This window comes from Oreochromis aureus, linkage group 3, assembly GCF_013358895.1.
Source record: "Oreochromis aureus strain Israel breed Guangdong linkage group 3, ZZ_aureus, whole genome shotgun sequence".
NCBI classification, from domain to species: domain Eukaryota; kingdom Metazoa; phylum Chordata; class Actinopteri; order Cichliformes; family Cichlidae; genus Oreochromis; species Oreochromis aureus.
In genome coordinates this window covers 133054337-133070188 of record NC_052944.1, presented here as the reverse complement: position 1 = coordinate 133070188, position 15852 = coordinate 133054337, and the positions used below count along the sequence as shown (strand labels likewise).

General features: G+C 43.1%; 1 protein-coding gene across 1 annotated transcript in view; it reads right to left on the bottom strand.

Annotated features, from left to right (window-relative positions):
* LOC116319865 (disks large homolog 4-like) overlaps positions 1-15852 on the bottom strand; it is a 92731-nt gene that overhangs the window by 47816 nt on the left and 29063 nt on the right. The window contains exons 10-12 of the mRNA XM_039608852.1: positions 15443-15579; positions 15211-15361; positions 14087-14355 (exon numbers count right to left, since the gene is read on the bottom strand). Coding sequence (XP_039464786.1) covers positions 14087-14355; positions 15211-15361; positions 15443-15579 — 557 coding nt within the window. The remainder of the gene's footprint in view (positions 1-14086; positions 14356-15210; positions 15362-15442; positions 15580-15852) is intronic.

Here is a 15852-nt window from a genome sequence, read left to right as displayed (position 1 = left end):
TGTGTGTGTGTGTGTATTACACTGAGGATCTGTGTGTGTGTGTTTGTGTGTATTACACTGAGGATCTGTGTGTGTTTGTGTGTATTACACTGAGGATCTGTGTGTGTGTGTGTGTGTGTATTACACTGAGGATCTGTGTGTGTGTTTGTGTGTATTACACTGAGGATCTGTGTGTGTGTGTTGTGTGTATTACACTGAGGATCTGTGTGTGTGTGTTTGTGTGTATTACACTGAGGATCTGTGTGTGTGTGTGTGTGTGTATTACACTGAGGATCTGTGTGTGTTTGTGTGTATTACACTGAGGATCTGTGTGTGTGTGTATTACACTGAGGATCTGTGTGTGTGTGTGTGTGTGTATTACACTGAGGATCTGTGTGTGTGTGTTTGTGTGTATTACACTGAGGATCTGTGTGTGTGTGTTTGTGTGTATTACACTGAGGATCTGTGTGTGTGTGTGTGTGTGTATTACACTGAGGATCTGTGTGTGTGTGTTTGTGTGTATTACACTGAGGATCTGTGTGTGTGTGTGTGTGTGTATTACACTGAGGATCTGTGTGTGTGTGTTTGTGTGTATTACACTGAGGATCTGTGTGTGTGTGTTTGTGTGTATTACACTGAGGATCTGTGTGTGTGTGTGTGTGTATTACACTGACGATCTGTGTGTGTTTGTGTGTATTACACTGAGGATCTGTGTGTGTGTGTGTGTGTGTGTATTACACTGAGGATCTGTGTGTGTGTGTGTATTACACTGAGGATCTGTGTGTGTGTGTGTGTATTACACTGAGGATCTGTGTGTGTGTGTGTATTACACTGAGGATCTGTGTGTGTGTGTTTGTGTGTATTACACTGAGGATCTGTGTCTGTGTGTGTGTATTACACTGAGGATCTGTGTCTGTGTGTGTGTGTGTATTACACTGAGGATCTGTGTGTGTGTGTGTTTGTGTGTATTACACTGAGGATCTGTGTCTGTGTGTGTGTATTACACTGAGGATCTGTGTGTGTGTGTGTTTGTGTGTATTACACTGAGGATCTGTGTGTGTGTGTGTGTGTATTACACTGAGGATCTGTGTCTGTGTGTGTGTATTACACTGAGGATCTGTGTGTGTGTGTGTTTGTGTGTATTACACTGAGGATCTGTGTGTGTGTGTGTTTGTGTGTATTACACTGAGGATCTGTGTGTGTTTGTGTGTATTACACTGAGGATCTGTGTGTGTGTGTGTGTGTATTACACTGAGGATCTGTGTGTGTGTGTTTGTGTGTATTACACTGAGGATCTGTGTCTGTGTGTTTGTGTGTATTACACTGAGGATCTGTGTGTGTGTGTGTTTGTGTGTATTACACTGAGGATCTGTGTGTGTGTGTGTTTGTGTGTATTACACTGAGGATCTGTGTGTGTTTGTGTGTATTACACTGAGGATCTGTGTGTGTGTGTGTGTGTATTACACTGAGGATCTGTGTGTGTGTGTGTTTGTGTGTATTACACTGAGGATCTGTGTCTGTGTGTTTGTGTGTATTACACTGAGGATCTGTGTGTGTGTGTGTTTGTGTGTATTACACTGAGGATCTGTGTGTGTGTGTTTGTGTGTATTACACTGAGGATCTGTGTGTGTGTGTTTGTGTGTATTACACTGAGGATCTGTGTGTGTGTGTTTGTGTGTGTATTACACTGAGGATCTGTGTCTGTGTGTGTGTATTACACTGAGGATCTGTGTGTGTGTGTGTGTGTGTGTGTGTATTACACTGAGGATCTGTGTGTGTGTGTTTGTGTGTATTACACTGAGGATCTGTGTGTGTGTGTTTGTGTGTATTACACTGAGGATCTGTGTGTGTGTGTGTGTGTATTACACTGAGGATCTGTGTCTGTGTGTGTGTATTACACTGAGGATCTGTGTGTGTGTGTGTGTGTGTGTGTGTATTACACTGAGGATCTGTGTGTGTGTGTTTGTGTGTATTACACTGAGGATCTGTGTGTGTGTGTTTGTGTGTATTACACTGAGGATCTGTGTGTGTTTGTGTGTATTACACTGAGGATCTGTGTGTTTGTGTGTATTACACTGAGGATCTGTTTTGTGTGTGTGTATTACACTGAGGATCTGTGTGTGTGTGTGTGTGTGTATTACACTGAGGATCTGTGTGTGTGTGTGTGTGTGTATTACACTGAGGATCTGTGTGTGTGTTGTGTGTATTACACTGAGGATCTGTGTGTGTGTGTTTGTGTGTATTACACTGAGGATCTGTGTGTGTGTTTGTGTGTATTACACTGAGGATCTGTGTGTGTGTGTGTGTGTGTATTACACTGAGGATCTGTGTGTGTTTGTGTGTATTACACTGAGGATCTGTGTGTGTGTGTATTACACTGAGGATCTGTGTGTGTGTGTTTGTGTGTATTACACTGAGGATCTGTGTGTGTGTGTGTGTGTGTATTACACTGAGGATCTGTGTGTGTGTGTGTATTACACTGAGGATCTGTGTGTGTGTGTTTGTGTGTATTACACTGAGGATCTGTGTGTGTGTGTGTGTGTATTACACTGAGGATCTGTGTGTGTGTGTGTATTACACTGAGGATCTGTGTGTGTGTGTATTACACTGAGGATCTGTGTGTGTGTGTGTGTGTATTACACTGAGGATCTGTGTGTGTGTGTATTACACTGAGGACTGAGGATCTGTGTGTGTTTGTGTGTATTACACTGAGGATCTGTGTGTGTGTGTATTACACTGAGGATCTGTGTGTGTGTGTGTATTACACTGAGGATCTGTGTGTGTGTGTTTGTGTATTACACTGAGGATCTGTGTGTGTGTGTGTGTATTACACTGAGGATCTGTGTGTGTGTGTATTACACTGAGGATCTGTGTGTGTGTGTTTGTGTGTATTACACTGAGGATCTGTGTGTGTTTGTGTGTATTACACTGAGGATCTGTGTGTGTGTTTGTGTGTATTACACTGAGGATCTGTGTGTGTGTGTGTGTGTGTATTACACTGAGGATCTGTGATCTGTGTGTGTGTGTATTACACTGAGGATCTGTGTGTGTGTGTGTGTGTGTATTACACTGAGGATCTGTGTGTGTGTGTGTATTACACTGAGGATCTGTGTGTGTGTTTGTGTGTATTACACTGAGGATCTGTGTCTGTGTGTGTGTGTGTATTACACTGAGGATCTGTGTGTGTTTGTGTGTATTACACTGAGGATCTGTGTGTGTGTGTGTGTGTGTATTACACTGAGGATCTGTGTGTGTTGTGTGTATTACACTGAGGATCTGTGTGTGTGTGTTTGTGTGTATTACACTGAGGATCTGTGTGTGTGTGTGTGTGTATTACACTGAGGATCTGTGTGTGTGTGTGTGTGTGTGTATTACACTGAGGATCTGTGTGTGTGTGTGTGTGTGTATTACACTGAGGATCTGTGTGTGTGTTTGTGTGTATTACACTGAGGATCTGTGTCTGTGTGTGTGTATTACACTGAGGATCTGTGTGTGTGTGTGTTTGTGTGTATTACACTGAGGATCTGTGTGTGTGTGTGTGTGTATTACACTGAGGATCTGTGTGTGTGTGTGTTTGTGTGTATTACACTGAGGATCTGTGTGTGTGTTTGTGTGTATTACACTGAGGATCTGTGTGTGTGTTTGTGTGTATTACACTGAGGATCTGTGTGTGTGTGTGTTTGTGTGTATTACACTGAGGATCTGTGTGTGTGTGTGTTGTGTGTATTACACTGAGGATCTGTGTGTGTTTGTGTGTATTACACTGAGGATCTGTGTGTGTGTGTGTGTATTACACTGAGGATCTGTGTGTGTGTGTGTTTGTGTGTATTACACTGAGGATCTGTGTGTGTGTGTTTGTGTGTATTACACTGAGGATCTGTGTGTGTGTGTTTGTGTGTATTACACTGAGGATCTGTGTCTGTGTGTGTGTATTACACTGAGGATCTGTGTGTGTGTTTGTGTGTATTACACTGAGGATCTGTGTGTGTGTGTGTTTGTGTGTATTACACTGAGGATCTGTGTGTGTGTGTGTTTGTGTGTATTACACTGAGGATCTGTGTGTGTGTGTGTGTATTACACTGAGGATCTGTCTGTGTGTGTGTGTGTGTGTGTATTACACTGAGGATCTGTGTGTGTGTGTGTGTGTATTACACTGAGGATCTGTGTGTGTGTTTTGTGTGTATTACACTGAGGATCTGTGTGTGTTTGTGTGTATTACACTGAGGATCTGTGTGTGTGTGTTTGTGTGTATTACACTGAGGATCTGTGTGTGTGTGTGTTTGTGTGTATTACACTGAGGATCTGTGTGTGTTTGTGTGTATTACACTGAGGATCTGTGTGTGTGTGTTTGTGTGTATTACACTGAGGATCTGTGTGTGTTTGTGTGTATTACACTGAGATCTGTGTGTGTGTGTTTGTGTGTATTACACTGAGGATCTGTGTGTGTGTGTGTATTACACTGAGGATCTGTGTGTGTGTGTGTGTATTACACTGAGGATCTGTGTGTGTGTGTGTGTATTACACTGAGGATCTGTGTGTTTGTGTGTATTACACTGAGGATCTGTGTGTGTGTGTGTGTATTACACTGAGGATCTGTGTGTGTGTGTGTATTACACTGAGGATCTGTGTGTGTGTGTGTGTATTACACTGAGGATCTGTGTGTTTGTGTGTATTACACTGAGGATCTGTGTGTGTTTGTGTGTATTACACTGAGGATCTGTGTGTTTGTGTGTATTACACTGAGGATCTGTGTGTGTGTGTGTATTACACTGAGGATCTGTGTGTGTGTGTGTATTACACTGAGGATCTGTGTGTTTGTGTGTGTATTACACTGAGGATCTGTGTGTGTGTGTGTGTATTACACTGATCTGTGTGTGTGTGTGTGTGTGTATTACACTGAGGATCTGTGTGTGTGTTTGTGTGTATTACACTGAGGATCTGTGTGTGTGTGTTTGTGTGTATTACACTGAGGATCTGTGTGTGTTTGTGTGTATTACACTGAGGATCTGTGTGTGTGTGTGTTTGTGTGTATTACACTGAGGATCTGTGTGTGTGTGTTTGTGTGTATTACACTGAGGATGTGTGTGTGTGTGTGTGTGTGTATTACACTGAGGATCTGTGTGTGTGTGTGTGTGTATTACACTGAGGATCTGTGTGTGTGTGTTTGTGTGTATTACACTGAGGATCTGTGTGTGTGTGTTTGTGTGTATTACACTGAGGATCTGTGTGTGTGTGTTTGTGTGTATTACACTGAGGATCTGTGTGTGTGTGTGTGTGTATTACACTGAGGATCTGTGTGTGTTTGTGTGTATTACACTGAGGATCTGTGTGTGTGTGTGTGTGTATTACACTGAGGATCTGTGTGTGTGTTTGTGTGTATTACACTGAGGATCTGTGTGTGTGTTTGTGTGTATTACACTGAGGATCTGTGTGTGTGTTTGTGTGTATTACACTGAGGATCTGTGTGTGTGTGTTTGTGTGTATTACACTGAGGATCTGTGTGTGTGTGTGTTTGTGTGTATTACACTGAGGATCTGTGTGTGTGTGTTTGTGTGTATTACACTGAGGATCTGTGTGTGTGTGTGTTTGTGTGTATTACACTGAGGATCTGTGTGTGTGTGTGTGTTGTGTGTATTACACTGAGGATCTGTGTCTGTGTGTTTGTGTGTATTACACTGAGGATCTGTGTGTGTGTTTGTGTGTATTACACTGAGGATCTGTGTGTGTGTGTTGTGTGTGTGTATTACACTGAGGATCTGTGTGTGTGTGTGTTTGTGTGTATTACACTGAGGATCTGTGTGTGTGTGTGTTTGTGTGTATTACACTGAGGATCTGTGTGTGTGTGTTTGTGTGTATTACACTGAGGATCTGTGTGTGTGTGTGTGTGTGTATTACACTGAGGATCTGTGTGTGTGTGTTTGTGTGTATTACACTGAGGATCTGTGTGTGTGTGTTTGTGTATTACACTGAGGATCTGTGTGTGTGTGTGTATTACACTGAGGATCTGTGTGTGTGTGTGTGTGTATTACACTGAGGATCTGTGTGTGTGTGTGTGTATTACACTGAGGATCTGTGTGTTTGTGTGTATTACACTGAGGATGTGTGTGTGTGTGTATTACACTGAGGATCTGTGTGTGTGTGTGTATTACACTGAGGATCTGTGTGTGTGTGTGTGTGTATTACACTGAGGATCTGTTGTGTTACACTGAGAATTGTGTGTATTACACACTGAGGATGTGTGTGTGTGTGTGTATTACACTGATCTGTGTGTGTGTGTGTGTATTACACTGAGGATCTGTGTGTGTGTGTGTGTGTATTACACTGAGGATCTGTGTGTGTGTGTGTATTACACTGAGGATCTGTGTCTGTGTGTGTGTATTACACTGAGGATCTGTGTGTGTTTGTGTGTATTACACTGAGGATCTGTGTGTGTGTGTGTGTGTGTGTATTACACTGAGGATCTGTGTGTGTGTGTGTTTGTGTATTACACTGAGGATCTGTGTGTGTGTGTGTTTGTGTGTATTACACTGAGGATCTGTGTGTGTGTGTTTGTGTGTATTACACTGAGGATCTGTGTGTGTGTGTGTTTGTGTGTATTACACTGAGGATCTGTGTGTGTGTTTGTGTGTATTACACTGAGGATCTGTGTGTGTGTGTGTTGTGTGTATTACACTGAGGATCTGTGTGTGTGTGTGTGTGTGTTGTGTGTATTACACTGAGGATCTGTGTGTGTGTGTTTGTGTGTATTACACTGAGGATCTGTGTGTGTGTGTGTTTGTGTGTATTACACTGAGGATCTGTGTGTGTGTGTTTGTGTGTATTACACTGAGGATCTGTGTGTGTGTGTTTGTGTGTATTACACTGAGGATCTGTGTGTGTTTGTGTGTATTACACTGAGGATCTGTGTGTGTGTGTTTGTGTGTATTACACTGAGGATCTGTGTGTGTGTGTGTATTACACTGAGGATCTGTGTGTGTGTGTGTGTATTACACTGAGGATCTGTGTGTGTGTGTGTGTATTACACTGAGGATCTGTGTGTTTGTGTGTATTACACTGAGGATCTGTGTGTGTGTGTGTATTACACTGAGGATCTGTGTGTTTGTGTGTATTACACTGAGGATCTGTGTGTGTGTGTGTATTACACTGAGGATCTGTGTGTGTGTGTGTGTATTACACTGAGGATCTGTGTGTTTGTGTGTATTACACTGAGGATCTGTGTGTGTGTGTGTGTATTACACTGAGGATCTGTGTGTGTTTGTGTGTATTACACTGAGGATCTGTGTGTGTGTGTGTGTGTGTATTACACTGAGGATCTGTGTGTGTGTGTTTGTGTGTATTACACTGAGGATCTGTGTGTGTGTGTGTGTATTACACTGAGGATCTGTGTGTGTGTGTGTGTGTATTACACTGAGGATCTGTGTGTGTGTGTGTATTACACTGAGGATCTGTGTGTGTGTGTGTGTGTATTACACTGAGGATCTGTGTGTGTTTGTGTGTATTACACTGAGGATCTGTGTGTGTGTGTGTGTGTATTACACTGAGGATCTGTGTGTGTGTGTGTGTGTGTATTACACTGAGGATCTGTGTGTGTGTGTGTGTATTACACTGAGGATCTGTGTGTGTGTGTTTGTGTGTATTACACTGAGGATCTGTGTGTGTGTGTTTGTGTGTATTACACTGAGGATCTGTGTGTGTGTGTGTTTGTGTGTATTACACTGAGGATCTGTGTGTGTTTGTGTGTATTACACTGAGGATCTGTGTGTGTGTGTGTGTGTATTACACTGAGGATCTGTGTGTGTGTGTTTGTGTGTATTACACTGAGGATCTGTGTCTGTGTGTTTGTGTGTATTACACTGAGGATCTGTGTGTGTGTGTTTGTGTGTATTACACTGAGGATCTGTGTGTGTGTGTGTGTATTACACTGAGGATCTGTGTGTGTGTGTTTGTGTGTATTACACTGAGGATCTGTGTCTGTGTGTTTGTGTGTATTACACTGAGGATCTGTGTGTGTGTGTGTGTGTGTATTACACTGAGGATCTGTGTGTGTGTGTGTGTGTATTACACTGAGGATCTGTGTGTGTGTGTTTGTGTGTATTACACTGAGGATCTGTGTGTGTGTTTGTGTGTATTACACTGAGGATCTGTGTGTGTGTGTTTGTGTATTACACTGAGGATCTGTGTGTGTGTGTGTGTTTACACTGTATTACACTGAGTGTGTGTGTGTGTGTGTGTACTGACTGAGGATCTGTGTGTGTGTGTTGTGTGTATTACACTGAGGATCTGTGTGTGTGTTTGTGTGTATTACACTGAGGATCTGTGTGTGTGTGTTTGTGTGTATTACACTGAGGATCTGTGTGTGTGTTTGTGTGTATTACACTGAGGATCTGTGTGTGTTGTGTGTATTACACTGAGGATCTGTGTGTGTGTTTGTGTGTATTACACTGAGGATCTGTGTGTGTGTGTTTGTGTGTATTACACTGAGGATCTGTGTGTGTGTGTTGTGTGTATTACACTGAGGATCTGTGTGTGTGTGTTTGTGTGTATTACACTGAGGATCTGTGTGTGTGTGTTTGTGTGTATTACACTGAGGATCTGTGTGTGTGTGTGTGTGTATTACACTGAGGATGTGTGTGTGTGTGTGTGTATTACACTGAGGATCTGTGTGTGTGTGTTTGTGTGTATTACACTGAGGATCTGTGTGTGTGTGTGTTGTGTGTATTACACTGAGGATCTGTGTGTGTGTTGTGTGTATTACACTGAGGATCTGTGTGTGTGTGTTGTGTGTATTACACTGAGGATCTGTGTGTGTGTGTTTGTGTGTATTACACTGAGGATCTGTGTGTGTGTTGTGTGTATTACACTGAGGATCTGTGTGTGTGTGTGTGTGTGTATTACACTGAGGATCTGTGTGTGTGTGTTTGTGTGTATTACACTGAGGATCTGTGTGTGTGTGTGTGTGTATTACACTGAGGATCTGTGTGTGTGTGTGTTTGTGTGTATTACACTGAGATCTGTGTGTGTGTGTTTGTGTGTATTACACTGAGGATCTGTGTGTGTGTGTTTGTGTGTATTACACTGAGGATCTGTGTGTGTGTGTTTGTGTGTATTACACTGAGGATCTGTGTGTGTGTGTGTGTGTATTACACTGAGGATCTGTGTGTGTGTGTTTGTGTGTATTACACTGAGGATCTGTGTGTGTGTTTGTGTGTATTACACTGAGGATCTGTGTGTGTGTTGTGTGTATTACACTGAGGATCTGTGTGTGTGTGTTTGTGTGTATTACACTGAGGATCTGTGTGTGTGTGTTTGTGTGTATTACACTGAGATCTGTGTGTGTTTGTGTGTATTACACTGAGGATCTGTGTGTGTGTGTGTTTGTGTGTATTACACTGAGGATCTGTGTGTGTGTGTTTGTGTGTATTACACTGAGGATCTGTGTGTGTGTGTTTGTGTGTATTACACTGAGGATCTGTGTGTGTTTGTGTGTATTACACTGAGGATCTGTGTGTGTGTTTGTGTGTATTACACTGAGGATCTGTGTGTGTTTGTGTGTATTACACTGAGGATCTGTGTGTGTGTGTTTGTGTGTATTACACTGAGGATCTGTGTGTGTGTGTTTGTGTGTATTACACTGAGGATCTGTGTGTGTGTTTGTGTGTATTACACTGAGGATCTGTGTGTGTGTTTGTGTGTATTACACTGAGGATCTGTGTGTGTGTTGTGTGTATTACACTGAGGATCTGTGTGTGTGTGTTTGTGTGTATTACACTGAGGATCTGTGTGTGTGTGTGTGTGTGTATTACACTGAGGATCTGTGTGTGTGTGTTTGTGTGTATTACACTGAGGATCTGTGTGTGTGTGTTTGTGTGTATTACACTGAGGATCTGTGTGTGTGTGTGTGTGTATTACACTGAGGATCTGTGTGTGTGTGTGTGTGTGTGTATTACACTGAGGATCTGTGTGTGTGTGTTTGTGTGTATTACACTGAGGATCTGTGTGTGTGTGTTTGTGTGTATTACACTGAGGATCTATGTGTGTGTGTGTTTGTGTGTATTACACTGAGGATCTGTGTGTGTGTGTTTGTGTGTATTACACTGAGGATCTGTGTATTACACTGAGGATCTGTGTGTGTATTACACTGAGGATCTGTGTGTGTGTGTTTGTGTGTATTACACTGAGGATCTGTGTGTGTGTGTGTTTGTGTATTACACTGAGGATCTGTGTGTGTGTGTGTTTGTGTGTATTACACTGAGGATCTGTGTGTGTGTGTGTTGTGTGTATTACACTGAGGATCTGTGTGTGTGTGTTTGTGTGTATTACACTGAGGATCTGTGTGTGTGTGTTTGTGTGTATTACACTGAGGATCTGTGTGTGTGTGTTTGTGTGTATTACACTGAGGATCTGTGTGTGTGTGTTTGTGTGTATTACACTGAGGATCTGTGTGTGTGTGTGTTTGTGTGTATTACACTGAGGATCTGTGTGTGTGTGTTTGTGTGTATTACACTGAGGATCTGTGTGTGTGTGTGTGTGTGTATTACACTGAGGATCTGTGTGTGTGTGTTTGTGTGTATTACACTGAGGATCTGTGTGTGTGTGTTGTGTGTATTACACTGAGGATCTGTGTGTGTGTGTGTGTGTGTATACACTGAGGATCTGTGTGTGTGTGTGTGTGTATTACACTGAGGATCTGTGTGTGTGTGTGTGTATTACACTGAGGATCTGTGTGTGTGTGTGTGTGTATTACACTGAGGATCTGTGTGTGTGTGTGTGTGTACACTGAGGATCTGTGTGTGTGTGTTGTGTGATTACACTGAGGATCTGTGTGTGTGTGTTTGTGTGTATTACACTGAGGATCTGTGTGTGTGTGTTTGTGTATTACACTGAGGATCTGTGTGTGTGTGTTTGTGTGTATTACACTGAGGATCTGTGTGTGTGTGTTTGTGTGTATTACACTGAGGATCTGTGTGTGTGTGTTTGTGTGTATTACACTGAGGATCTGTGTGTGTGTGTGATCTGTGTGTGTATTACACTGAGGATCTGTGTGTGTGTTGTGTGTATTACACTGAGGATCTGTGTGTGTGTGTGTGTTTGTGTGTATTACACTGAGGATCTGTGTGTGTGTTTGTGTGTATTACACTGAGGATCTGTGTGTGTGTTTGTGTGTATTACACTGAGGATGTGTGTGTGTGTTTGTGTGTATTACATGAGGATCTGTGATGTGTGTGTGTGTTTGTGTGTATTACACTGAGGATCTGTGTGTGTGTTGTGTGTATTACACTGAGGATCTGTGTGTGTGTTTGTGTGTATTACACTGAGGATCTGTGTGTGTGTGTGTGTTTGTGTGTATTACACTGAGGATCTGTGTGTGTGTGTTTGTGTGTATTACACTGAGGATCTGTGTGTGTGTTTGTGTGTATTACACTGAGGATCTGTGTGTGTGTATTTTGTGTGTATTATTACTGAGGATCTGTGTGTGTGTGTTTGTGTGTATTACACTGAGGATCTGTGTGTGTGTTTGTGTGTATTACACTGAGGATCTGTGTGTGTGTTTGTGTGTATTACACTGAGGATCTGTGTGTGTGTTTGTGTGTATTACACTGAGGATCTGTGTGTGTGTTTGTGTGTATTACACTGAGGATCTGTGTGTGTGTGTGTTTGTGTGTATTACACTGAGGATCTGTGTGTGTGTTTGTGTGTATTACACTGAGGATCTGTGTGTGTTTGTGTGTATTACACTGAGGATCTGTGTGTGTGTGTGTTTGTGTGTATTACACTGAGGATCTGTGTGTGTGTGTTTGTGTGTATTACACTGAGGATCTGTGTGTGTGTGTTTGTGTGTATTACACTGAGGATCTGTGTGTGTTGTGTGTATTACACTGAGGATCTGTGTGTGTGTGTGTGTATTACACTGAGGATCTGTGTGTGTGTTTGTGTGTATTACACTGAGGATCTGTGTGTGTGTTTGTGTGTATTACACTGAGGATCTGTGTGTGTGTTTGTGTGTATTACACTGAGGATCTGTGTGTGTGTGTGTGTTTGTGTGTATTACACTGAGGATCTGTGTGTGTTTGTGTGTATTACACTGAGGATCTGTGTGTGTGTTTGTGTGTATTACACTGAGGATCTGTGTGTGTTTGTGTGTATTACACTGAGGATCTGTGTGTGTTTGTGTGTATTACACTGAGGATCTGTGTGTGTGTGTTTGTGTGTATTACACTGAGGATCTGTGTGTGTGTGTGTTTGTGTGTATTACACTGAGGATCTGTGTGTGTTTGTGTGTATTACACTGAGGATCTGTGTGTGTTTGTGTGTATTACACTGAGGATCTGTGTGTGTGTTTGTGTGTATTACACTGAGGATCTGTGTGTGTGTGTTTGTGTGTATTACACTGAGGATCTGTGTGTGTGTGTTTGTGTGTATTACACTGAGGATCTGTGTGTGTGTGTTTGTGTGTATTACACTGAGGATCTGTGTGTGTGTTCGTGTGTATTACACTGAGGATCTGTGTGTGTTTGTGTGTATTACACTGAGGATCTGTGTGTGTGTGTGTGTGTGTGTTTGTGTGTATTACACTGAGGATCTGTGTGTGTTTGTGTGTATTACACTGAGGATCTGTGTGTGTTTGTGTGTATTACACTGAGGATCTGTGTGTGTGTTTGTGTGTATTACACTGAGGATCTGTGTGTGTGTGTGTGTTTGTGTGTATTACACTGAGGATCTGTGTGTGTGTTTGTGTGTATTACACTGAGGATCTGTGTGTGTTTGTGTGTATTACACTGAGGATCTGTGTGTGTGTTTGTGTGTATTACACTGAGGATCTGTGTGTGTGTTTGTGTGTATTACACTGAGGATCTGTGTGTGTGTTTGTGTGTATTACACTGAGGATCTGTGTGTGTGTTTGTGTGTATTACACTGAGGATCTGTGTGTGTGTTTGTGTGTATTACACTGAGGATCTGTGTGTGTGTGTTTGTGTGTATTACACTGAGGATCTGTGTGTGTGTGTGTGTTTGTGTGTATTACACTGAGGATCTGTGTGTGTTTTGTGTGTATTACACTGAGGATCTGTGTGTGTGTGTGTGTGTGTATTACACTGAGGATCTGTGTGTGTGTGTGTTTGTGTGTATTACACTGAGGATCTGTGTGTGTGTGTTTGTGTGTATTACACTGAGGATCTGTGTGTGTTTGTGTGTATTACACTGAGATCTGTGTGTGTGTTTGTGTGTATTACACTGAGGATCTGTGTGTGTGTTTGTGTGTATTACACTGAGGATCTGTGTGTGTGTTTGTGTGTATTACACTGAGGATCTGTGTGTGTGTGTTTGTGTGTATTACACTGAGGATCTGTGTGTGTGTGTGTGTGTTTGTGTGTATTACACTGAGGATCTGTGTGTGTTTTTGTGTGTATTACACTGAGGATCTGTGTGTGTGTTTGTGTGTATTACACTGAGGATCTGTGTGTGTTTGTGTGTATTACACTGAGGATCTGTGTGTGTTTGTTTGTGTGTATTACACTGAGGATCTGTGTGTGTGTGTGTTTTGTGTGTATTACACTGAGGATCTGTGTGTGTTTGTGTGTATTACACTGAGGATCTGTGTGTGTTTGTGTGTATTACACTGAGGATCTGTGTGTGTGTTTGTGTGTATTACACTGAGGATCTGTGTGTGTGTGTTTGTGTGTATTACACTGAGGATCTGTGTGTGTTTGTGTGTATTACACTGAGGATCTGTGTGTGTTTGTGTGTATTACACTGAGGATCTGTGTGTGTGTGTTGTGTGTATTACACTGAGGATCTGTGTGTGTGTGTTTGTGTGTATTACACTGAGGATCTGTGTGTGTGTGTTTGTGTGTATTACACTGAGGATCTGTGTGTGTGTGTTTGTGTGTATTACACTGAGGATCTGTGTGTGTGTGTTCGTGTGTATTACACTGAGGATCTGTGTGTGTTTGTGTGTATTACACTGAGGATCTGTGTGTGTGTGTGTGTGTGTGTTTGTGTGTATTACACTGAGGATCTGTGTGTGTGTGTGTTTGTGTGTATTACACTGAGGATCTGTGTGTGTTTGTGTGTATTACACTGAGGATCTGTGTGTGTTTGTGTGTATTACACTGAGGATCTGGTCTCCCTTGCGGAGCTCCCCGCTCAGGTCTGCTGGGCCTCCTGCGAGGATGAAGGAGATGAAGATGCCCTCTCCGTCCTCTCCGCCCACGATGTTGAAGCCCAGGCCGGTGGAGCCGCGCTGCACGCACACCCTGCGAGGCTCCCTCGAGTACTCGTCCTCTCCCATCATGCCGCGGGGGATCGGGGAGTATCGTCGTGGTGACGGAGGAGGAAGGGCTTGTGGGTAATCACACATGTAGTCCGGCTCCATGTAGGCTGCAGAGAGGACGGAAGAGTCAGGAGCTGATCTCTGACATCTGGATCAGGGACAGGTCTAACATCTGGATCAGGGACACGGGTCTAACATCTGGAACAGTGACAGGGCTAACATCTGGAACAGTGACAGGGCTAACATCTGGATCAGGGTCACGGGTCTCACTTCTGGATCAGGGACACGGGTCTAACATCTGGATCAGGGACACGGGTCTCACATCTGGATCAGGGACACGGGTCTAACATCTGGATCAGGGACACGGGTCTAACATCTGGAACAGTGACAGGGCTAACATCTGGAACAGTGACAGGTCTAACATCTGGATCAGGGACACGGGTCTAACATCTGGATCAGGGTCACAGGTCTAACATCTGGAACAGTGACAGGGCTAACATCTGGATCAGGATCACAGGTTTAACTGGTTGCTGACTGTGTTTGACACATTATTCTGGATTAATCTGTTATTAATGATAATCTTATCCATAGCAAAGCAAACATCCTGGACTTTCCTCTGAGTCTGAGTCTTGAGTTCACCTGCATCAGGATCAAAGCCTGATAGGATCAAACATTCCTGGAGGAAAACCTCATTAAAGTCATATTAAAGCCTGACTGTGTCCTGGTTTCATCCTCTTAGGAGTTTAGAATTAGTCTGAGCTGAAGGTGCACATCTGTCCTCTGGGTGGCGCTGCAGGGAAACTAAAGTCATCATTCAGAGTGAACTCACATCTGTACAGACTGATATGCAGTACTGTTTATAGTACTATTAATGGTATTATTCACAATATTACTGTAGTATTATCACTGTAATAAACATGTCAGCAGGTGTAGTCAGTGTGATGCTGTACAGGTGTACTTACAGCTGGTCAGGTCGGGGGGGCTGTATCGATCAATTGGGTGGATGTACTGCGAGGTGGGCGTGGCCACCTTCAGGTAGACCACCTCTCCTGTGTTCTTCAGGGCCGACACTGCGTCTTCGTGCAGGACGTCCTCCAGAGACATGTGGTTGACCTGCCGGGGGGCGGAGTCTCACGTTAGACCACAGTCACATCAGTTTAGCGTGTCAGTGAGAACACGTGTGATGTCACGTACCGCCAGGATTTTGTCTCCGATCTGCAGCCGCCCGTCACGGTGTGCCGCCCCGCCCTCGATGATCTTGGTGACGTAGATGCTGTTGTCTCCAGGGACGTGCTGGTTCCCCACGCCGCCCGCTATACTGAAGCCCAGACCTGCACCAGGGGGGCGGGGTTAGATTAACGAAACCACAGAGCACCATGAGCTGAAGATCAAACTGACTCATGGGAAACAACATTTACAGATTAAAAAGTTGATGAACTAAAATATGTTACTGACGTAACAAAATGTTCAAAATATATAAAGTAATAAATCTCCAGGTGTGACTGGTTCCATATGAGGTGACATGTTCAGGTGTGTTTAAGGCAGGTTCTGCTTCCTGTTTGACCAAACTTTATTTATAACAGGTTTATTAAACATTACTACAG